The sequence below is a fragment of the Mustela erminea genome, chromosome 12, assembly GCF_009829155.1.
Source record: "Mustela erminea isolate mMusErm1 chromosome 12, mMusErm1.Pri, whole genome shotgun sequence".
Classification (NCBI taxonomy): Eukaryota; Metazoa; Chordata; class Mammalia; order Carnivora; family Mustelidae; genus Mustela; species Mustela erminea.
In genome coordinates this window covers 75333804-75357371 of record NC_045625.1, presented here as the reverse complement: position 1 = coordinate 75357371, position 23568 = coordinate 75333804, and the positions used below count along the sequence as shown (strand labels likewise).

The 23568-nt window shown below is 42.8% G+C and overlaps 1 protein-coding gene across 1 annotated transcript in view; it reads right to left on the bottom strand.

Annotated features, from left to right (window-relative positions):
* Positions 1 to 23568, bottom strand: part of GNAQ (G protein subunit alpha q) — a 304893-nt gene that overhangs the window by 191159 nt on the left and 90166 nt on the right. Inside the window, exon 2 of the mRNA XM_032306308.1 lies at positions 9414 to 9598. Coding sequence (XP_032162199.1) covers positions 9414 to 9598 — 185 coding nt within the window. The remainder of the gene's footprint in view (positions 1 to 9413; positions 9599 to 23568) is intronic.

Below are 23568 nucleotides of genomic sequence, written 5' to 3'. Positions count from 1 at the left end.
ACTAGTCAGAAGGGGATAAATGATAAGAATTTCTTTCCACTGAAGGAACCAAGAAAATTAAAAGCAAGCCACAAACTGGAGAACATATTTTCAATACATTTACTCAACAGAAATGTATGTCCTTAATATATAAAAGACCCCCACAAAACAATAAGAAATCAGACAACTAGCAGGAAAAAAGAGTAAAAAGTGGTTTTCTTAAAAAACCAAAGCCAATGAACATATGAAAGTGGTCAACATCCCTAGTTGTCAAAGAAATGCAAATTAAAACAAAATGTGATACCACTTTCCAGGTACTAGATTAGCTAAAATAAAAAGACTAATAATACCAAGAGCTGTCAAGGATATGGAGCAACTAGAACTCTCATCAATATGTGGGAGAAGTGTAAATTGGTACAGTCATTCTGGGAAAATCTGTGGTAGTATCTACTGAAACTAAACAGACCCATCGCTTCGATTCAGCAATTCCAAATTCCAGGTACATAATCTGAAGAAATGCATGGTTATGTTCATCAAAAGAGAGGTATGGGAATGTTTATAATGGCATTATTTGTAATAGCCAGAAATACCCAAACTTGTATTAACAATGGGATATACAATGTGTCATACTGATAAAATGGATTATACAACAGTGCTGTCCAATACAGAGCCACTAGTCACATGTAAGTTTTAATGTAACTTAATAAGATAAAATAAAAATAAAAATTCAGTTCCTCAGTCAGACTAACCACCCTTCACAGGTTCAATGGCCACATGTGGCTGGTGTCTACCAGACTATGCAGCACAGACATGAAGCATTCTGATGAAGTTCTACAGGGCATCGCTATTATACATATGGAAATGAGAAAAAGTGAATCACAGTGACAAGTCATGGGTCACTGGGTGAATGCCACAAATGTAATGTTGAGCGGAATACACCGGACAGAAAGGAGTATACACTAGACGCTTCCATTCATACAAAGTTCACACACACACAAGTAATCATGGTATTAGAAGTCAGGAGGTGGTCGCCCTGTGGGAGTCGGGGGCGTTGACTGGAACGCAGCAGGAGGAGGCTTCTGGGCTTTTGGTCACCTGATCCAGATCGGCAGATGTGGATGCAAGTGTGTTCACAATGGAGGAGCACATGTGGCTTAATACTGATGCTGTGTACACTCTTCCATATGTAACCAAAAAATAAATCAACGGTCCGTTTCATTCTACTGCTGTGCTTCAGAGCCCTCCTCTGATAAAACTGAACTTGAAATGCTCACCCTGAGGGCACCTGGGTGGCTCAGCTGGTTAAGTGTCTGACTCCTGGTTTCCACTCAGGCGATCTTAGGGCTGTTGTGGGATCGAGCCCTGTGACATGCATTGCCTCAGTGTGGAGTCTGCTTGGGATTTTCTCCCTCTCCCTCTACCCTTCTCCCAACTCACACACAAGCAGGCACTCACTCATTCTCTCAAATAAAATGAAATAAAATAAATCTTTTTAAAAAATCCAAAACACACACAAAAAGATGCCCACCCTGGATAAATGCTATGGCCTGCCTTAGGATTATTTTAGCCAAGAGAAAGGGATTTTTAACAAATCTTACAATCTTCTATTTTTACATGGCCATCAGGTTTTATAAAATGAATAAAGAACTGCAGGGAAACAAAGACAGAGTGAGGAGACAAAAATGTGCCTATACAGTATTTGCCAGATACTAAAAGAGAAAAGAAAGTGTGTGAAGAAATTCTGAAAGCTGATAAAGCTACAGGAGAATCAGTGGTGATTCAACTCCTAACCACAGCCCAAGAGATGGGGCGCCTGGGTGGCTCAGTGGGTTAAAGCCTCAGGTCATGATCCCAAGGTCCTGGGATCGAGCCCCACGTCGGCTCTCTGCTCAGCAGGGAGCCTGCTTCCTCCTCTCTCTCTGCCTGTCTCTCAGCCTGCTTGTGATCTCTGTCTGTCAAATAAATAAATAAATAAATAAAAGTCCTAGAGAGAAGGGAGGAGGCTGTAAACCAACCTCCGATCAAGTTGGTCAGGAAAAGTTTCAAGATCCCCTTAGACTCTTTATTAAAAAGAAAACTCAGACTCAGAGAAGCAGGAGTACCAAGTGTTCCTAAGTGTTCCTAGGAGAAGGTGCAGACTGTCTTCGGTGGCCAGTAGTCGACAACCCAACTGACATGCTATCACTGACAACCTCTCCAAAACCTGTATCTGATGTTGACCTTTGTTCTGTTTTGTCTTTGATTTTTTAAAATTTTGACCTTTGAACACCATTTAAAAGGGGAAACAAAAAAAAACCTACGTGGACATAAATATTACAATCACTCACGGGATTTAAATACAAAGAAAGGTCTCCATTGGGCTAGAGATCACTGTCACTTACAAGCTCTTGCTTTGGGACATCTGGGCGGCTCAGTCAGTTACCCAGTTACCCCTCTGCCTTTGGCTCAGGTCATGATCCCTGTCCCCCCGTTGGGGTCCTGGGGGATGCACTGGGCCCCTTGCTCAGCAGGGAGTCTGCTTCTCCCTCTCCCTCTGCCTGCCACTCCCCCTGCTTGTGCTCACTCCCTCTCTATCAAATAAATTTTTAAAAATATATTTTTTTAAAAAACTATCAAACAAAATCTCTTGTTTCTTGTCTCTGGCTTTAATTTTCGTTAAGTGCCCTGGAACAGACAAAGTTCCAGAAAGGGAAGAGATTTAAATTATAACAAAGTGACAATAGCTTTCTTAGAGTTTTTGAATCACAGAATCAGCATGAGGGAAAACCGTGCTAGCAACGGTTTCAGAGGGTGTCCAGTCCATCCCTTGTCTTATTTTAGCAAAAACGCCTTCAAGAATTTCACGTGTTAAAAATACATTCTATTTTTGAACACATCCAGATAGGGAGGTTTCTGTACCTTCCTTGGTGTCCCATTTCAATGACTGTCACTTGGAGGAAAATTTCCCTCAGATACCTCCTATACCTGGTCATGCTATTTAAATGACTTTGTTTGTCTTATTCTTTTTTTTGTTTTTTAAGATTTTATTTATTTGACAGAGATCACAAGTAGGCAGAGAGGCAGGCAGAGAGAAGAGGAAGCAGGATCTCTGCTGAGCAGAGAGTCCAACGAGGGGCTCGATGCCAGGACCCTGGGATCATGACCTGAGCTGAAGGCAGAGGCTTTAACCCACTGAGCCACCCAGGCGCCCCTGTTTGTTTATTCTTGATGAATACAGATGATTAACAGTGTTCATCACCTCCACGGGGACTCATCTTATAACAAGTGGCAACCTACTTTTTATTTATCATCTATAAGACATTTTCATACTTGAAATAATCCTATTATTATCTGTCCCATTTTACAGATGTGGACACTCAGGCTTAGAGAGAAAGGAAATTGAGGCTTAGGGGAAAAATATGGCAATGCCAAGGTTACTCAGCTATCTGGGGCTTGGGCTCAAATTCAGCTACTTCCTTCATATATAAGTGTTACGAAGCCACTAACCCCTCAACCTCTCCACACCCCCATTCTGAAGAAGCCCAGAATGGGAAGCTATACTTTCAGACAGGCTTAGCAAGTGTGGAACAAAACTGGACGGCCTTCCTCCATAGAGCATCCAGAGGTCATTTTATTCTTTAAATTGACAGCGTGGCTGACCAGTGAGAGTGGTGATGTGTGGCAGCATCATTCCGTCTTCTTGTCACTGCACCCTGATTTCCCTCAGGAACTGTCAATCCAATCGCCCAGCCTTGCCCAAAGAGCGAGCACAGAATCCAGGCCGGACTTCTCAGGCACGTTTCCCCAAGAATCTGAGTTTTGAATGGAGTGACAGAAGAATGAAAATGGTCAGGGTTCAACCACCTCACAGATGAGTTCACCAGACCTGTTCTGGTTTCCCGAAACTCGCCCTTCTGCTTCTCCAGACTTTTCCAGGTCCCCTCACATTCTCGTGAAACCCTTGTTCCAATTAAGCTAGCCAGGGTTGGCTTCTGTTGCTTGCAAACACAGAACACGGACTGATACAACTCTCGGGAGGAACAGATTAGAATACATGCTTATTAGTAAGTTCTACTTTTATTATGTCCTTATTCTGTAGGTGAGAAATATTAAAAGGAAATCAGTCTCTCAGCATTTTGTAAACTAAGCAAATTCCTTCATGTTGGAGAACGTAGTACAGCCATTTTTTGTGCAACTGATCAAAGGCAGGAAAAAACTGGCAAGTTCTCCAGAATCCTGGCTATGTTCTCTTCCAAAACACAGATTCTGGTGTCTTAGACTTCTCGGGAAGTGCAGAAAATTCAGAAAGCTGTGAAAGTATTCTCCCGGTGCAAGCCCTTTCTCAGAGAGCTCAGGGAGGACAGAGGTACTGCGGCAACATGCTCTCAGCCACTTACCCGCCAGGACAAAGGGTAACAGATGTCAACCCTGGAAACTCCTGGCTGGACAAAGGCAACTGCAGCCTTTGGTGCTAAGGGAGCCCTAGTCATCCAGACTTCCAAGTCTAAAAGCAGCAACTAGAAGAAAAGGTAACACTGTCTATTCAACATTAGCAAGTAGCTGAGTTCTACTCAGTAATCATCCTGAGTTCACTGCATGAAGAAGCAGCTGGGACTGTTTCCTCTTTTCTCTTTTCTTTTCTCTTGCTGGGACTGGACAATGCAGCAAAAACCTGTCAATACTTTGAAACTGTCCCCAAGAATAGCCTGATATCACAGTCCACAGAAACTATAAGCCAACGGGAAAGGGGATATGAGGATATTTTAATCTGGGGTAATTTCCAAAAAGCAGCAGCACGTGTAGCCTGTCGTGGAGACAATGAACGACAAAACAAGAAGCGCGCTCACCAGAACGTACTGTGCAGTCTGAGAAAATAAGGCACCTGCCCAGGAATGATCAACAGGCGAGGCAGGAAGGCCAACCACCAGCCACAGATAACAAGTACATGAAAATCAGGTGCCAATGCCTCGTCGTCTGTTTCCTCCCCTCTATAATTCAGGACAGTTCTTAGCCATGTGGGCCCCGAAATTTTTTATCTCTTCCTTTTCATAAAGAGTTGATTTCAGGGGCACCTGAGTGGCTCAGTGGGTTAAGCCTCTGCCTTTGGCTCGGGTCACGATCCCAGGGTCCTGGGATTGAGCCCCGCATCGGGCTTTCTGCTCATCGGGGAGCCTGCTTCCCCCCTCTCTCTCTGTCTGCCTCTCTGCCTACTTGTGATCTCTCTCTGTGTGTCAAATAAATAAATAAAAATAATTAAAAAAAAAAAGAGTTGATTTCAGCACCCAAACAACCAATAATTAGAAGAACAGGTCTGTATAAGATGGGAAACCAAAAAATAAGGGTGATGAAAATCCTCCCTTTTGGAGAGTAGAAAATGACAGAGGAATGTCACAGTCAAATGCCTTGTACATAGTGGAGCATTAAATGTATCTTTTGATTTGACTAAGTGATACACACTTCATCCCTTTTAACATTAGCTATCAACAGTTGTGTTTAAGGAAATGAAAAAGTAACATTTAGGAGAAAACCAACCCTAGTTCACAGTATATTCAGAAGAAGTCTCCAGATATATTCTTTCACTTGGGCAGAGTCCAAGCAGCTCACCTATAAACGTTACTAGCTTGCCAAAGAAAATTCAAGAACGCCATAGTGGATACTCACCCAGGGGAAATTTGATCTTTCTTTTGGTAAAAGTTTTAATTTATCCCAAGCTATTCCTGAGCTAGCCAATCCCTGGAACACTGGGTAAGGTCTACAAAAAAGGCAGGGATGCCACACCACCATCTAGGGCAGAGACAGTGGCCTGGACTCCCCCTGACCATAGCACCAGCCCCCTAGCGAACCAGTTGGACTCTTAATTCAATGCAGTGACACTACCCAGGAGCCAAAAAAATTCCAATATTCTGGTGTGGTATTCCCACTGCTAGAACGAATTCACCACAAACGAAACTGTGAACAATTTCCCCGTTAAGAATAAGCCATACCATTTTTAATCTATATTTTGCTCTGTAAAATACATGAACTCAGAAGCAAGTACAAAGTTAGGAGAAAAATATTAGAACGTGTTTGTTTTTATTTATGCTACTACCATATAGTATGACCAATGTGGCTGTAGATGCAAAGAAGCTTTTATAAAAACTACATTTTTTACATCTTTAGTGCCACAAAATCATATAAATCACAGTGCACTGCTTTCAAGTAATTGCTAACAAAATGCACACCAAATTCTTTAAACTATATATAGAGAGTATATTATAACCAAAAACTTTCATAGAAAATTCTAACTGAAACAAAAAATATTATTACTAAATGGGTCTCATAAAGACAAGAAAATAAAATTCAAACTTCTTAACCTGGATTCAAAACCTTTCAGAAACAAATTCTAAACCATTTTCAAATTTTATTTTCTAGTTCCCCTCTATAACAATCTTGCTCAAGGTAAGCTGGCCAACACAGTCACATCGCTTCTTCTTAACATCTACTCCTGCCATTCCTCCACCCCAAAGTGCCCCCGCGTTAGCAATGTCCTTGACTTCTTCTGGATTGTCAATTTCTGCCCAGTCCTCAGGAAACTTCTCTGCACCTCTGACACCACACTGCACTGATTTCCGTACACACATAAAATCATTTCAACAGTGATCTGTTGATCTGAATAAGCATTTCAACAACCTGGAGGCAGACGAGGAGACGTTCAGTTGTCTAAGGGGTGAATGACTTGCCCGTTCACGAAACGGTATTTTTTGAGCCTCTACTATGTACAAGGTATGATGCTGGGAACCTGAAAAACGCTGACGTGCAAGTGACATCATCTATTTTCAAGAAGCTTTGAGTCGAGCTGGGAAAACAAGACCGACTCCCACAAGTCATCATAATGAATATAAGTTAGGCAATTATAAACACTCCACTACGGTTTCTGCTACAGGAGGGTGGGATTACTTAGTGCAACGGGGTGGGGAGCGGGGGAGGATGTGAGCAGAGAGAACTCTAGGAGGAAGTGGCAGTTCGGTGGAAGAGAAAGACATTATGTCCTTAATAAGCGTTAACGAAGGCAAGGAGTGGGCAGAGCTTGGGACGTTAATGGATGAAGCAAGGAGTGATGTTTCAGAATATGTGTACGTTAGAAAGAAAATGGAACAAATGGGAAAGTAATTTATATTATAAATTAAGGGGGATTAAACCTACTGAGAAACTCAGAGGTTAGCATACACTCATATCCCTATATTAGGGAGTGTATTAAGCAATCAAGAGATGTGAGAAGATTCCACGGAATAACTATGATATTGGAGAAGAATCACATTATTGTAACTTTTTATGATCATGATTTTTAACTGAATGGTATTCATCACAGTAACAGCTACTTATTTATAACTGATACAAAGAGCTCAAGTAACACATGTTGTTATACATTCTTCATTGTGTTACATGAAGAAGGTATAAGTTCCACTCCATCTTCCACATCTGTGAATGGTACAATCAATGGGCCTCATGTGAGAAGCTAACACTGAAGCAAGATCCTGAACTATTCTTCTGAACATCCCAGGAAGATGATTTCTGTGCATGATTAAGGGAGATTCCTTGTATTAACGGTTAATGTTGTATTAAGTGTTAACTGACAATATATGTCTTATAGGTACCTATAAAACATATTGCCAATATGGTACACACACACACACACACACACACACACACACACACACATACACACACAGCTGACCCTTGAAAAACACAGGTGCACTGATACATGGATTTTTTGGATAAATACAGTACGGCATAGAAAATGTATTTTGTCTTCCTTATGATTTCCTTAACAACGTTTTCTTTTCTCTAGCTTGCTTTCTTTTAACAATACGTGTATAATACGCGTAACACACAAAATACATGTTAATCGACTGTTTATGTTATTGGTAAGGCTTCAGGTCAACAGTAGGCTATTAGCTAAGTCTTGGAGGAGTCAAAAGTTACCCATAGATTGTTGCCTGCACAGGGAGTTGGCACCCCTAATCCCCACGTTGTGCAAGGGTCAACTGTATGTCATACCACCCATGTGATTAATTCAGCCAGAACCCATCAGATCATGATCTTATCAAATAACTGTAGACTGGCACAAGCTGCAGGCCTTAAAAAACAGCTCCCTCCATAGAATCTTCTCCCAACCGCAATGAGACAAGCATGCCACTATTTCAGAAACTCATTACACTGAGATTTATTGGAGGGGGTGGGGCAGGGGGGTGGGAGACAACCCTGATCCTTCTAAATTTAGACTGTTCGCTCTCCAGGCAGCCTCAGCTGGTTCAGGCACCACATTCCCAGGCTCGTGAACCTGCCCAGATCATTCTCACTCTTGCGGATACAAACAGGAAAGCTTCTTTGTGGAGAGACTCTCTGTTCCTGGTGGGAGACACTCTCCCATCACCATTGGAAAACTAAGTGCCAGAGTATCAGTTAGATAAGAAAGAACCAGGCGATTTCAAGGAAACATCCAAGAAAAATAAATGCCGGATTTTAAGATGATCTGAACATTTAGAAGCTTCTAGATGGTACGAGAAGGGGAGGTACATAGCACTGCTTTATTTTACCCATGATTCACTTTGAGTTAACTCTCAGATTATGAGTCACAGTGAGCATGCCAGCTTCTTGCTGTCACATACTGACCTGGTATATGGAAACATTTTTAAGAATAAATTATCAAGAGCGCTGACTGGAAGACTTGAAGGGAGGCTCTCAAACCAGTGTAGGTGCAAATGCAGTGTTCCGTCAACAAAAGGTGAGGTTTACCCGATTACTAGAAGGTCAACACCTACATGCCCTGAGAAGATTTCGATTTTTTTTCTTCTCCTCACTTCTCCTTCCTTCTCAAGTGATTTTAGAAGTTTGCATGACTGTTACCCAACTACAGGGAAACATGTTTGAAAGGTTATTGGAAGTGACAGATGGACCTATTCTGAAATAAAATTAAGCCTGTGGTACTACTGACAGGAAGTCACGAAATCCAAAATTAAAACGGACAGAATGCTCTTAAGCTGTTTTTGTTCTTTTTTTTTTTTTTTTCCTTCAAGGAAGCACAAAGAGGGAAGGAAGGCAGGGAAGCAAGGCCACTGCCTCTACTTTGAATTCCCTCACTTTGGTCAATGTGTCCTGAACTTACAACCCGTCTTATGAATGTAATGGGGCGCCCCCCGGAATTCTAAACCTCCGTATATTTATTGTCAAACATCCAAATGTGCCTTCCACCGATATTACTACGAACATAACTCTAATTGTGCAGAGATGGGACTTAAAAGATTTAAGGGAAAAAAAAAAAACCGATAAAGAACATACTGAACAATTAAATGTCCCACTTAGGATGAGATGAAAAATGTATGCTTCGAAAACCCACTGTCCCACCCAGCCATGTGAAGACAGCATCCGCACCATGCATGGCTTTGCCCACAGCTCCCAGAAGGAGCCAGGCCTACCTTATTATGCTCGTACTTGTAGGGGATCTTGAGCGTGTCCATGGCTCTGATCATAGCCTGCATGGCCGTGAAGATGTTCTGATACACCAGCTTGGTGAAGCCCCTTTTGTCTTCATCAGAGTAGCCCGACCCGTGGATGATTCTCATCTGCTTGATAAACGTACTCTTGCCGCTCTCTCCCGTCCCTGCAAGATGGACCACAGCAAAAGAGGTCATCAGACCGTGACACCTTCTCACAGTCGCCCGGACAACTAAGCTAGACGCTAGACACGGCGGCATGGACGTCGCACCCTCGCGCGGACGGCTGGAGGAGCATCACAGGATGGCACCCTCCCTGGCGGGGGCAATGCCACCTGCAGAGAACATGCAGCCACACTGGAGGACGAGAACGCACTTGGGAGGCGAATGGAGCTTAAGCACGTGCGCACGCGCGTACACACACACACACACACACACACACAGACACACACACAACCTGTCGCCTCTTTGGAAGCCACTCAGCACGGAATTTGGATAGTGATTTGTAACCATGTATCTTAGAAGAAACAATGAAATCTGCATCTTTGGAAGTGCACACACACTTGATAAGGCTCTCCTCCCCAGAGAATATCTGAAAGCCTTCCAGGAGGCTGGGCTGGAAAGCAGGATTTGGATCTGGAAACGACAGTGCACTTACACAAAGGCTGTGCAGAGCCGTAGGACAAAAATGCCTTGAAATTTCTCGACATTTTCTTTCACTTCAAGATGGTACGTACACATGGAGAGCAGAGCACCCAGATAAGCAGATATTTGGGGGGACAGCAGTAGCTACTGTATGCAGCTGAGTTATTTCAAGGAATCGCCTACTTCAGAGAAGTCACAGTGACACTCCTTCCTTCTGCCCATTCTTGACTAACAGCATGATACACAAATTTACTGTGACTGGATTTTTCTCTTCCACACTCTTATTTTTCCCCTTTTCAACACCCCTTTTTCTGTTACCATAAGCCTGAGGTCAATCCCTAACAAAGCTCCCAATGGCCATGGAGTAAGAAAAGACAAAGATGGGATCCTATCACTGAGTGACAACCTATTTCCTCCACAACGGATCTAAAACTACTAATGTAAAAATTCATTTTTCCAAATGGAGGTGGCTTCTTCTGTACGTCACTTCATTTCTGAACATTTTTTTGCTCACTTCCAGGCTTCCTTGAGATTTCCAAAGCAATAACTATCTCTCTTATCAATAAACCGAATGGTGTAGAGAAGGCTTATCCATAACCCTAAGAGGGTAGAAAAACACTGACAGTACCTATTTGGATATGAAACAGGGAAGCATACAATACAGAGGAGGCCGGTGAATCTTTACTGCCACTTCCAACCTACAAGGTGTTTCAGACTGAAAGCTAGGAATACAGCATCTGCCCTAACTTCATTTTGTTTTTCTGGGGATTAGATTTCATTTTCATCTTTCTAAACCATCATGAAAGACTCAAGTAAGTATTACAGTTTTCACAGAAGCAAGCTTAAATGACTACAGATGTCCAAGTAAACACAGAAGCCTTGCCCAGTGACAGAGGAAGAGGCTTTCTAGCTCCGCAGTCCTGGGTCAGCAGCAATGTTATCATTTTCATATGACTTTTAATAAGTGATCTGGAGTCCTTGAACTATAAAGTTAACAGCGCCATGTGAATGCCATCAACCCATTTTAACGCACTGCATCCCAAGAGTTTAAAAAAACTATTTGATAATCCCAACCATGAATAAAGGAGGAAAAAAAAAAAAGAAAAAACAAAACCCAAAGTATCTTAAAAGTAGCACCTCTGGTCGAAATCAAGTCATGAAACTGACTCTCATTGTCCATGCAGAATTTATAGAAAACAACAAGTCTCTTTACTATCCCAAGCATTTCAAAGTATGCAGGGAAAACAGAAATCCAGATTGCTTCTTTATTATCCCTATCCCAGGGGCGATGGTCTGCTCGGAGGGTCCCACCAAAGACACAATCATCAAATCAGAATCCTTGCTAGGTTTTTCCACAACAAAAACCAGAAGACATCTTCATATGTGAGGCTAATGGCACGAGAAGCAAAGGAAAGAGAAGCAGGCATTACAGCCTCTTCCTCCTGGCTGGCAGAGCAGCTTTTATGTCCTCATTTGGGTGGGTATAAAATCTTTATGGCTTATGTATCACTGCAGTCCTGCCAGGCAACAGCAGTCAATGCTTGGTATCTTTTTGGATCTGGTCACCTGGGCATCACGCTAATGATGAACGAATGACCAATGAATGAAGGGGAGCGAGGAAAGGGAAGAAAAAAGAATCCAGACATCATCTCCAAAGTAAGATTTGTTCCTATTGCCCCAGACACACCGAGGGATTGTCCCTCTCCATTCTCTTGCCTTGCTCAGTGCCCCAGGAGGCTGGTCCCTAAGGTGTTGACATCAACAGCTCCCTTGTCTTCATCTTTGTCTTGGGTTTAGTATATAGAAGACATGAGGAGGAGACCAGAGAGCAAGAAAATGAGGAGGAGTCATTCTCCCTGCCTAGAGAGACACGGTATCTCCTTTAGAGGCCACAGCTCCCACTGGGTGCCCCCCGCCCCATACAGCTACCCTCTCTGGGTTCCTGTGACTGCTCTCTCCTCTTGCCGGGCTAGGGCCAGCCGCTAGTGACTTTGTCCCCTTCTAGAAGTCCCCTCGGCCACCCAGATGGAGTGTGCCATAGATTTCCCACTGGGACTCTGACTGGTACAAATGCCACAAGGGAAGCGGGGGAAGCTCACTAACATGACAGAGTCCCTTTCTGTATAAACCTTATTCATGAAGTGCTTGCTAGTCACTTAAGAGCTCGCTGGTCACCAGCTCACTGTCCTGACACTCTCCCGGAGGCCAACTGAGATGAAGAAATGACAGAGCCTGATTCTCCCCCAAAGTCTGAATAAATACAGTACTAGCCACCCATCCCCAGAAGGTGCACACACACACACACACACACCCCAAGACCAGTCTCTAACACCAACAGAGAAACTATGGTCTCCACCTCCTGAATGTCCTCTCTTATCAAGGAAATCAAAAGAAATCTGTGTGCAACCCTTTACGCTTTGCCAAGAACTTGCAAACATATTGTCATTTCATCCTTTCAAAAACCTGTGAGATAGAGGTCTTTATCCTCATTTCACAAAGAAGAAGAGGCTTTGGAGGGATGAGTCCTCAGGCAAAGATGCCACGGCCAGTAACAGGCAAGGTAAGGGTTCGGCCCAGCCCTCGGCTACCCAGTTTGGGTTTGTCACTATTTTCTTTGTCACGACTGCCCTAAATCCAGGGGAATTAGCTTCTACTGCCCACTGGCTAAGAATACCTTATGATGGCTTTGACTTCACCCAACTTTTATCCATTTAATCTAATTCTGAGTTTCTGAATACTGCTTCGATTAGTGGAGACCCATTTTGAAACTCTGCACCATCTTCCAACTGACTGGCCATCCCTCCCAGATAAGTTTCACCCGTGAACGTAATGTTCACCCTGTGATGTTACTATATAAATACAGCCAAGTCAGAGAGAAGGCAGAGCCCCACTGAAGAGAATGTCTGTGTCGGTCAAATACTGTAGGTAGAAGATAAAAGTAGTCAACTGATGTATCATTCTGTACTAACAATGGATTTAGTCCCCCAACAAGAAGTATATGGACTGAAAACCTCTACTGAGCAAAAAATGCAGCTTCTTTGTTCCACTGAAAGAGTTCTATCATGGAGACAAATGAACTATTCTTAATAAATGTGCAAGCCAAATATCATGTTGTTCTCCTATTTTTATAGAGCTATACAACATTCTCAGGATTTGAAACGGACATTTTAACAATCTACTCACAATGAATATGAAAAAAAAAAATGTGGTACAAAGGAAAAAAAAAGCTGTTCTCGAATTCTGTAAAATGGTGGTTTCCTAAGGCCAAATGAGGAGTCTGAAAGACTTCACAATTCTATATATCTGAATGAGAGAAAGCAGACTTTTCTGCTAGTAGATTCTCTGCAAACCCAGTTGGCTAACCTCTTTTCATAGCACAGGGCATAAATAACTCTTTTTTAAAAAAATTACATCCCATTTATTTTATTTTTTTAAAATAACATATAATGTACTATTTGCTTCAGGGGTACAGGTCTGTGCATCACCAGCCTTATACAATTCCCAGCATTCACCATAGCCCATAGTCTCCCCAGCATCCAACACCCAGCCACCCCACTCCTCCCAAACACCCCCTACTCGAGCAACCCTCAGTTTGTTTCCTGAGATTAAGAGTCTCTTATGGTTTGTCTCCCTCTCAGGTTTCATTTTGTTTCATTTTTCCCTTCCTTCCTGACCTAGATCTAGCAGCGAGCCCTTCCATGAAAGTGGGGGAGGTGCTCATTTTTGCTAATGTGAACACATCTCCAATCAAGTCACTTAACAACTTTAACAAGCACATCAACACACACAAGGGTATGCACCCCCACAACGCTGTATTTTCTCTTTTAATGGTCTCTATAAATATGGGTAAAAATTTTCCCCAGAAAAGTTGTTCTACCTTTCAGTAGGTATTCTGCCTTTTCTTGGCCTCGCTCATCAAAACACCCAGAAATAAGACTCTGCAAAAATCATGCTATTAAAGAGGGCACACATGGGGTGTCTGACTGGCCCAGTCGGTAGAGCATGCAACTGCTGATCTTGGGTTGTGAGTTTAAGCCCCAAATTGGGTGTAGAGATTACTTAAAAATAAAATCTTTTTAAAGGGGAGGGGGGACTATAACCCAGCATGCATATCTGGCTTTGAGGGATACTTGGGTTTTTATCCTCCCTACCCACCAGATCAGGATTAAGCATAGAGAGCAATCCCTGCATTGCTTCACATGCCTTTCCATCAGAACAAAATCAAATAAAAATTTCATATTCCATTGTGGAGGGCGTCACTTCGTAAGTTAGGACAGAACGTATGAGCCATATACACAGTCGCACACAGGACCATCTGATGCTTCCATTTTAGGCTTTTACACGATCTTTTCAACACAAGAGGACTTCCACACACAGCTTCTGCCACAAATCCACATCTACTCTCGCGTCCTACTCACCCGAAGCATCTACAGGACGACACTGATTATCCTGCCCGTTTGCACAATGAAAGCCATAAACAGTTCTGTCCAATTCACCTCTAAAGGTAGGACGGTGCTTATCATGCCATATCCCCCACCCTCCTGAACCCGCAGAGTCTGAAATCCAGTATTTCATTCACTTCTTAACGGCAACGGATTATGGATCCATCAATGCCTTCCCTCACACTCAAGTTGGCTTCTTGGATTACACTTTTATCAACAGAGCTCCGAAGCACAATCCACGCATATACAAGACTTGCTCGGTGCCCTCAAGGTGTTGGTGACTTGCTCAGTGCCCTCAAAGTGTCGGTGACTGCCGTCACTGCTCTGAAAGGCACGAGTGTCACCGACTGCCACACTCTAGCCCTGGAAAACAGTCAATGGACACTACACTATCAGGAACTTGAAGGATCCTCCTGCTTCATTTCCTTCACTGGAAAAAAAGGCAGAAAATATGCCTTCTTGTGGCCTCTTACAAGCTGAGGGAGACCCACAGCGCTGCCACTTTTTTTTTCAGGCTCCCGGGAAAAAGAAGAAATGCCAAAACTGAGTTATAAAAACTGTGGTATTTAAAGTTATACAATGAGTATATTCGTTTTGTCCTGCCAGTGCCTTTCATGACTGTATTTGGAGATATTGTCAAACCATCAGAAATCTACATCTGAAGCCTTTAATTAATGTGAAGGCTCGGGCCAAATGCCCCTGTCCTGCCCTCTTGATTGGCCAGCAACCAGAAAGAGAAAGGCTAAGAACAGACCCAAGCCTCGTGGAGCTCAATTATAACCCACGGAACTGTACTTAATAAGGCCTGCTGGTTTGGGCCAAGAGTCTAAGACATGGAATCTCAGCACCATCAAAGCTGAACTTGGACTGCTTCCACCTAATCTTGGATAAAGCAGAACCAGAAATTTCAGGGAGGAATTTTCTACCCACAAGCACATCATCAAGCCCCACCTGCAAAGAATTAATAGTACTGAGATTAAATTTAAAAACACTGAAACCAAACTCAATCCATGTGCCGTCCACATCTCGGGCTGTCTACTTTAAGATATGAGCATTCTGCCTTCTGCATGTTTTCCTCCACTTAAATTGGGACCCTGCGCTAGAAACGACCAGCTCTGACACAAGAGTCACCATAACTTCCTCTCCTTAAAAGACCGTCCTTTGAGGAACAAGAGTGAATGACTTCACTCTTTATCCCCGACAAGGTCTGGCAGAAGGTACTAGGACAGTTTAAAAAATACAGCACAGAAATGAAATGAAGTTAGTTATCATCACCCACTGTGAGTGGAAATGGAAAAGATGAGTAAATTTGTGGTAACCAGGGCTACTAGTAATAACTCATCCAGGTAAGGTGGTTTTAAAGGAAAGATGGGCAAAATACACTGAAAATGCAATTTGTTGAAAATACCTAGAATTTCATCTAGTCCTGTGCTTCTCAATGTGGTAAAAAACCTCCCGGGAAAGGGACCTGCCGTGCCGTCGAGGTTACTCAAAAGGTATAATTTCCTGGAGAGTCAATTTTACCACAGAGCATCCATGGTAAACATCCGTGTATTAAAAACTAACATCCGTTGGTGGCATAAGCCTCTGAATGTAGTGAAAACCATTAGAATGTATACTTTTAAATGTTGGATATCCTGGTATATAAATTATATCTCAATTTTTTTAAATTTCATAAACTATTAACAGTATAGTTTGGAGATGAAGGGGAAGTTTACATGAATTTTCACACTAAAATTTGTTCAGGAGGTTGCCTTTTCCCTGTTTGTTTTTACTTTTCTTTTTTTTAAAGCAAACTCTGCACCCAATATGGGACTTGAACTCACGAACCCAAGTTCAAGAGTCACGTGCTCCACCAATTAAGCCAGCCAGGCGCCCCCAGGGGGTTACTTTGAGATTCCCTCCCCCATCTTTTCTCCTTCAGGAGTGCACTTTAGGAGGGCATGTTCATGCTCTTCTGCCTCTGAGTGTGATCAGAGGAAAAGTCTGAGAAGCTCTGAGCTTACTTGGTTTGCAGAGGAGGAGAAGGGACTCACTCAAGGATTCTGCCGGTTGACAACAAAATAGAAGGAAATGAACTAGAACCTACAGAGATCCCGTCTGTCCGGGGGCTCCCAACCTTACATCCTCATGAACTTTCTTTTCAGAAAACATTTTTTCCAAATTTATAAAAGCTGTAAGTATTTGCTAAAGAAAATTCAGAAAACCGGGAGAGTTTTCAAAATTGTTGAAATTTTAACATTTTGGTATCTTTCTTTCCTGTCTCCTTTTCTAGGCAAACGATCTCTTTCTGTCCTTGTTCTAAAATAAACCTGGAATAATACTGTATTGTTGTTTTTCACATAAAATATTGTGGTAATCATTCCAAGATGCTAATTGTGCTTCAGAAAGAGCGATTAATGACTGTGTGAAGGGCCATCATGAGGATGTGTGATAATTTAACAATTCCCTTGTTGTAACACATTTTGAGTATTTCCAATTTTTCACTTTTATAAATAATGTTGTGATAAACATCCCTGAAGAAAACCCTTCGCCTCAATCTCTATTTCCTTAGGAGAGTATGACAGAAACACAGCTGGGGTGGGGGGAGCTGCCTCATAGTTACTTGGCCCCTCAACAGTTTTACCAGTTGGTACACCTATCAGACCCTTCCTTCTCTGCCCCACTTTCCATTTACCAACACCATGCTCTTTCAACAGTTACAATCTGAGAAACAAAATTAAATCTTTATCTTAATTTACATCTTTCCTTATGAGAACTTATTTCATACTTTGTCATTTGTATCCCTTCTATGAACTTGCATTTTCTTTTGAGGACCTGCTAAGGGGGGCGGGGGGAGATTTCTTAGAACAATTTAGTTTTGTTTTTGTTTTTTAAGATTTTATTTATTTATTTGACAGAGATCACAAGCAGGTGGCGGGGGGTGGGAAGCAGTGAGCCTCCCAGGCATCCCAGAACAATTTAATTTTTAATAGAAAATTAAGAGGCACCTGGGTGGTTCAGTCATTAAGCGTCTGCCTTCAGCTCAGGTCATGATCCTGGGGTCCTGGGATGGAGCCCCGCATCAGACTCCCTGCTCCGCAGGGAGCCTGCTTCTCCCTCTCCCTCTCCCTGCTATTCTGCCTGCTTGTGCTCTGTGTGTGTGTGTGTGTGTGTGTCCAATCAATCAATCAGTCAATCTTTAAAAAAAAAGAAAAGAAAATTAAACTTTGGTTACAGATATTTCCTCAACCTGTCCTTTTCTTCCCATTTGATGACAAAATCTGATACATCAACTTAAAATTCTGTACTTAATTCATCCATCTGATCTCCTCTGTGATTTAGGTTTATGTTTTTAACAGTTCCAAACATACTCATTTGTTTCGGCTTTTTTGGCTTTATGTTTTACACTTAACTAATCCATCTATAGGTCATTCTGATGTGCAGTAACTTTTTTTTTTTAAATAAATCAAAAACCTTTCCCTAAAATCATTCTAGCCTTTAAAAGTCACATTGTCATAGGAATATTTCTGCATATAATCAAATATTTGATCCAAATAGGGGAGTTTTCTCATGTCTCCTCATGTACTCCCAATGGCAATCAAGAAGACACACAGAGCCCAGCGACTCTCCTTAAGCCTCTGACACATTCTCTGAGCGCCCCCTTCTTCCCCTTCCCCACCCAAGTGGCCCATGGGCCGTCCCTCCCTAAGCCTCAGATTCTCGTTCAGTGCATTCCTTTAAAGGCCTCTCAAGAACCGTGGAGTAACTGCCAGGATGTTCAAGTCTTACTCTCCTTCCACTTCACGAGTCTATTCCTACCCACATGGTACGTTCGGCATCGACTGTCTATCCTGTGCCACCACCCCTGCCCGCCCCCATGGCTCTAGGACCAGGGTAAGTCACCTGGTCTCTCCAACTTTTTCCTCATCTCAAAAGCACTACCTACTTTACAACTCTGCTGTGAATTTTCAGTGAATTGATCTAACAGTGACTGGGACATCATAGGTACTCAACAAATACTAGATTTAATTTATAATGCAAAATCCAATGTGAAAATGAGAGAACAGTCTGATCCAGGGCTAGATGGGGAGAGGCAAAAACTGAGTAATTAAGAGGAAAAAATATCTCAATGCAGTGAATGCCAAAAGCCCATGATGGGCAATATAATCAAACAATATATATATATATATATATATATATATATATATATATATATATATTTTTTTTTTTTTTTTTTAAATAAACACAGGATCAGTGACAGTGCTGTCCTGTGCCACACTGGCACCTGACATGCTTCCTTAAATTCTATAGCCAAAGTGACTACCTCACTCACCTTACCCTAGGCTCAAATGTGATTCTAATTTTCTAGTCCTCAAAATAACTGAGATAATCATCCCCAGTATCTCAGTATTTGAAGCCATAGCGAAAGGGCGCCTGGGTGGCTCAGTCGGTTAAGCGTCTGCCTTCAGCTCAGGTCATGATCCCGGGGTCCTGGGCTCGAGCCCCGCATGGGGGTCCCTGGTCAGCAAGAGAGCCTGCATCCCCCTCTCCCTCTGCTCATGTACTGTATCTCTCTTGCTCACTCTATCTCTCAAATAGATAAAATCTTTAAAATAATAATATTGTATGCACGGATTGTTCATAATTTTATTATGTGTATATTTCATGCCAGCTATTAGTCTAGTAATCGACAATACAGGACAGAGTCCCTGCTCTCACACAGGCACCATGCAAGTGTGAGTGGCAGGTAACACGCAGGTGACCTACAGAATGACCTAGCAGCTACTTTAATTTGCGAAGCCGAGAAAAGACTTTCTAAGAAGGTGCACTTAAGCTGATATCTGAATATCTAGAATCCAGCCACAAGAAAATTAGGAAGAGAGAGCTTTCCAAGCAGTGAACCAGCTGACACAGAGGTCAAGGTGGGAACAGGCTCGGCTGGCATGTTGGGGGGACGACCAGAGGGGCCAGTGCGGCCCACGCATGGTGACTGGAGCAGTGAGGGTGAGGCAGGAGGTCACAGAGAGGCTGGCTCTGCTGCCTACAGAGGCCGAGGCTAATCACATGGGGTACTGCATTTCAGGAAACAGGTCTGGATTTTATTTTAGGCACACTGGACTGCTTTGGAGAATTTCAACTAGGGAAGTGATACGGTCTGATTACTGCTAAGTGAAGAGTGGACTGTAAGGGTAGGCCAGGAGGGTGTTTCAGTAATCCAAGCAAAAGATAACGGATAACGGCGGGTGACGTGATGGAGAGAAGCGCAATGATTCTGGGCCTAGTCTGGGCGGAGATGGATGAGAAGTGGGTAGGAAGGGGAGGAGAGGGAAGCGAGATGACTCCTGGCGTTGGGGCTTGGGTGACGTAGATGGACAGAAGTTCTAGATTCTCAGAGAGGCCTGAAGAGGAAAAGGTTTGGGTACCGAGAGGCACGTTGAGTTTGAAGTGTTTATTCGTTCCAATGGAATCACTCTGTGTGCACCTACGCAAAAAAAAAAAAAAAAAAAATCCACTGAATTCATGTGGAGGATACCCACAGAAAAGATGTGATTTGTGTCCTACATCCTCTGAGCCTCCAGCAAAGGCAAGGACACAGCCATGACCGAGGTCCTCGTGCTAATGGATGAGTCAGAGCAGACTGCAAAACCAGGGTTATCATCTCATTTCCTATGAGACAAAGTTCTTTATGTAAAAAGAAAGGAAACTTTCAAGCCTCTAAGTTACACACACACACACACACTAGATTCATAAGGTGGCAACACTGCTACGCGCACATTTCTTTAGAGAAAACTGGGACTTCACTGTCACTACTTGGAATACATGAAGATATCACAAAAGTACCAAGTTGTAATAAAAATATCTGAAGAGGAAGGAACCCTTAGGATAAATAACCACCCACAGATTTTTAAGTTATTTCAGATAAGAACAAACGGGCAGGTAGGTGGTCCAGGTTTTGGGGTTCCACACATACTTTGAAAACGTGGTGGGTAGAAAATGACTAGGTACACCTGGGAATCTCTCTGAAGGCCTCAGGACAGGAAGGCTCACGTGGCCTCCATCGGGGACAGCAATGAATTAAATCTGTTGTGGGGGAAAGGCCCAAGACAGATCTGAAGTGACATTTTCCGCCTCACATCATGTCATCGGGAGACAATCCACAGCAGGGTGGGGGAGCCTACAAAGAGCATCCGCGGGAGTCAGGGGCCCTCTGGAGCCAGCTACGTCAAGGGACACTGGGGACAGGGAACAATACACGGTCACTTGGCCCCTGAGAGCTGATGACAAGGGAACCGGCCTGGATGACCTCAAAGGTTCCCTCCAGTTTTCTGATTTTATGATTTTTTCTTCTCTGTTGTACAGCATTAAAAATCATTCATTCGATTTTCCATGGGGTGGGGGGGGGGGACCTATTGACGATGTATTCCGATATTAATTGAAATGTAGTAGTCTTCTTTCAAGGTTAATATGTCAAGACTTCTTTTTTCTTTTGCTCATGTGGCTCTTCACTTGGAGCCTCTAAAAATAATTATCTTTTGAGGTAGGGGAATTAAGGTGCGGGAGGGAACGAGCAGTGCTCCAATTAAGGGCAGCAGTGGTCTGGTTGCCTCGTGGAACGCATGGCTGTTCAACAGAATGCAGAACGCCACATGCTTCTGGGTGAATATCACCCCAACATTTCCAATAATGACCCCAGGAATACTAAGGACTGTCTGTTCCAAGTCTGCCTCGTAAGCATGAAAGCATGAAAGGATCTTTGAGAGAGAACGTTTTATGGACAGCAAGAGTTAGTGACTCTGCTCGCAGGGGCCCATTATCAGGCTGGTGGGGACTTGGAGGAGTCCGCCATTTACGGTGGCATCTGAGATTTAATTAACACAAAAACTCAACTGAGAGAAATTTTTCCTTTTTTTTTTTTTAAAGGAAGAGAAAGAACACAGTTCAAACACACACGAGAAAGCCTAACCTAGGCATTGTTCACCATTTTTTAAAAAAATTCTCTCCTTGGGTGAAATGTGGCTATGAATCGAAAACGATAGTACCTGTTGGGGTGTCTCATGAGCCTGAACACCACCCCACAAAGGCTTGTGAAAGCCGTCATTTCCAAATGGCTCCTTATGGGAGGCCACCCCAACTATCCCATCGAGAGATGCATGAAGAAATGGCTTCAGTTCTCACTTCCCCTAGAAACACACACACAAAAATAATTCTTAAGATTCAGCCTTTTAAAAAAAGCTGAAATATGAACCACTGGAGGGAGGAAGTGGCCCCTTTCTAGTCGACGTGCAGGGAACTCTGAAGATAGAGACACGAAGTGCCCCTGGCTCTTTTAGATCTGAACCATGCCCGGGCAACCCAGCCACGCGCCTTGGGCATTCAGGTGAGCTGTCCAAAGCGAGAGAGGTTTATCTAGAGCCACAGAGAAATGGCAGGACAACGTCCCCAGAAATCATCATTGAAGAGTCGCCCTGCGGTTTGTTTCATTAATTTAAATTGTGTCCCATAATTTATTTTGTCTAATGGCCATATGTTTCCCCCATGTTCGGGCCAGGAATTGTAACAGACATGGAAGAGAACAGAGATAGAGCAGGGCTCCCCTTTCCGCTTTTACCCCTGCTCCTTTTTTCAGAAATAGCACCGGTCGACTTCAGTTCAAATAAACAAGAAGTGCCTGTTTCCTTATTCTCAAGTAAGTTGCACTTGGAAATCTGCCTTTGCCTGAAAAGAGAATAGAGCACACTCCTTTCTCAGAAGGGTCGTACCTACAGACGTATAGGCACTGGGCAGGAAATGAGAAAGGACAGTCTTAAAACCGGACCTGCTTCTTGAGGAAGCAAAATTAGGGAAAAGCACATTGGTGCGCTTTATTAATGTTTAGTAAGGCTTACACATAGGATGACTTGCTGCCATTTGACTGATTTTTAAAAAAAGGAAGGGAAACTAATTACCCTTTTATAATTTAAAATGAGCCTCTGCTCTTAGCTCACAATCCACGGAACTGCTCCAAAAAGCAGAAACCACAGTTAAAGAGGAAGAGACCCAGAATCCGAGATAATGCTTGGCTCTCAGAATGAGCCTCGGTTTTAGGCCACAAGACCCAACAAATGCTGCCCAGTTATGTCAGTATACATTCAGATGTGACTTCTCACAAACTGACCTAATAATGCACTAATAATAACATCTGAGACTAGGCAGTAACAGTAATTTTAGTAAAATTAAAAAAACCAGAAACCAGCCCTTTCACATGCAACCTTTTCCCTGAAATACTTCATCACAAAAAAGGGAAAAAAGGTCACTAGTGCATTTAATGAAAACTTACATCACCTAGGTAGTGCTTGCTTACTTGAACTAATAAATAAGTTGGCAGAAACTAGATCAACTGAATGCAAAATAGTAAAACAAAATTTTTTTTCTTTAGAAAGGAAATACTGAATCAGTAGGCCCTGCTAAGTGGAATGACATTTTCATTTTGCAAACACTCCTCCCCCCTGCACCCCCCCAACACACACACACAGTTGGAGGGGCTTGAAAAACCAAATGCCTTAGCCTAATGGTGACACTAGAGTAACGACTTGCTTATCGTGTTCTCTATGTATGGCTTTCCTAACTATACTCATCGATGACTTGACTTAAAAAAAAAAAAAAAAAAGACTGTTAACACAGTACATATTGAACAGAATGACTATTACACAATGTTCTAGATATACCACACACACAGGTTTAGGAATATAAGTGAGCAAATGTCTCCTGATCATATAATCTTTTTTTTTTTAATTTAATTTTTTTTTCAGCTTTCCAAGATTCATTGTTTATGCACCACACCCAGTGCTCCATGCAATACATGCCCTCCTTAATACCCACCACCAGGCTCAAGCAACTCCCCACCTCCCTCCCCTGCAAAACCCTCAGTTTGTCTCTCAGAGTCCTCGGTCTCTTATGGCTCGTCTCCCCCTCCGATTTCCCCCAACTCACTTCTCCTCTCCATCTCCCAATGTCCTCCATGTTATTCCTTATGCTCCACAAGTAAGTGAAACCATATGATAATTAACTCTCTCTGCTGGACTTATTTC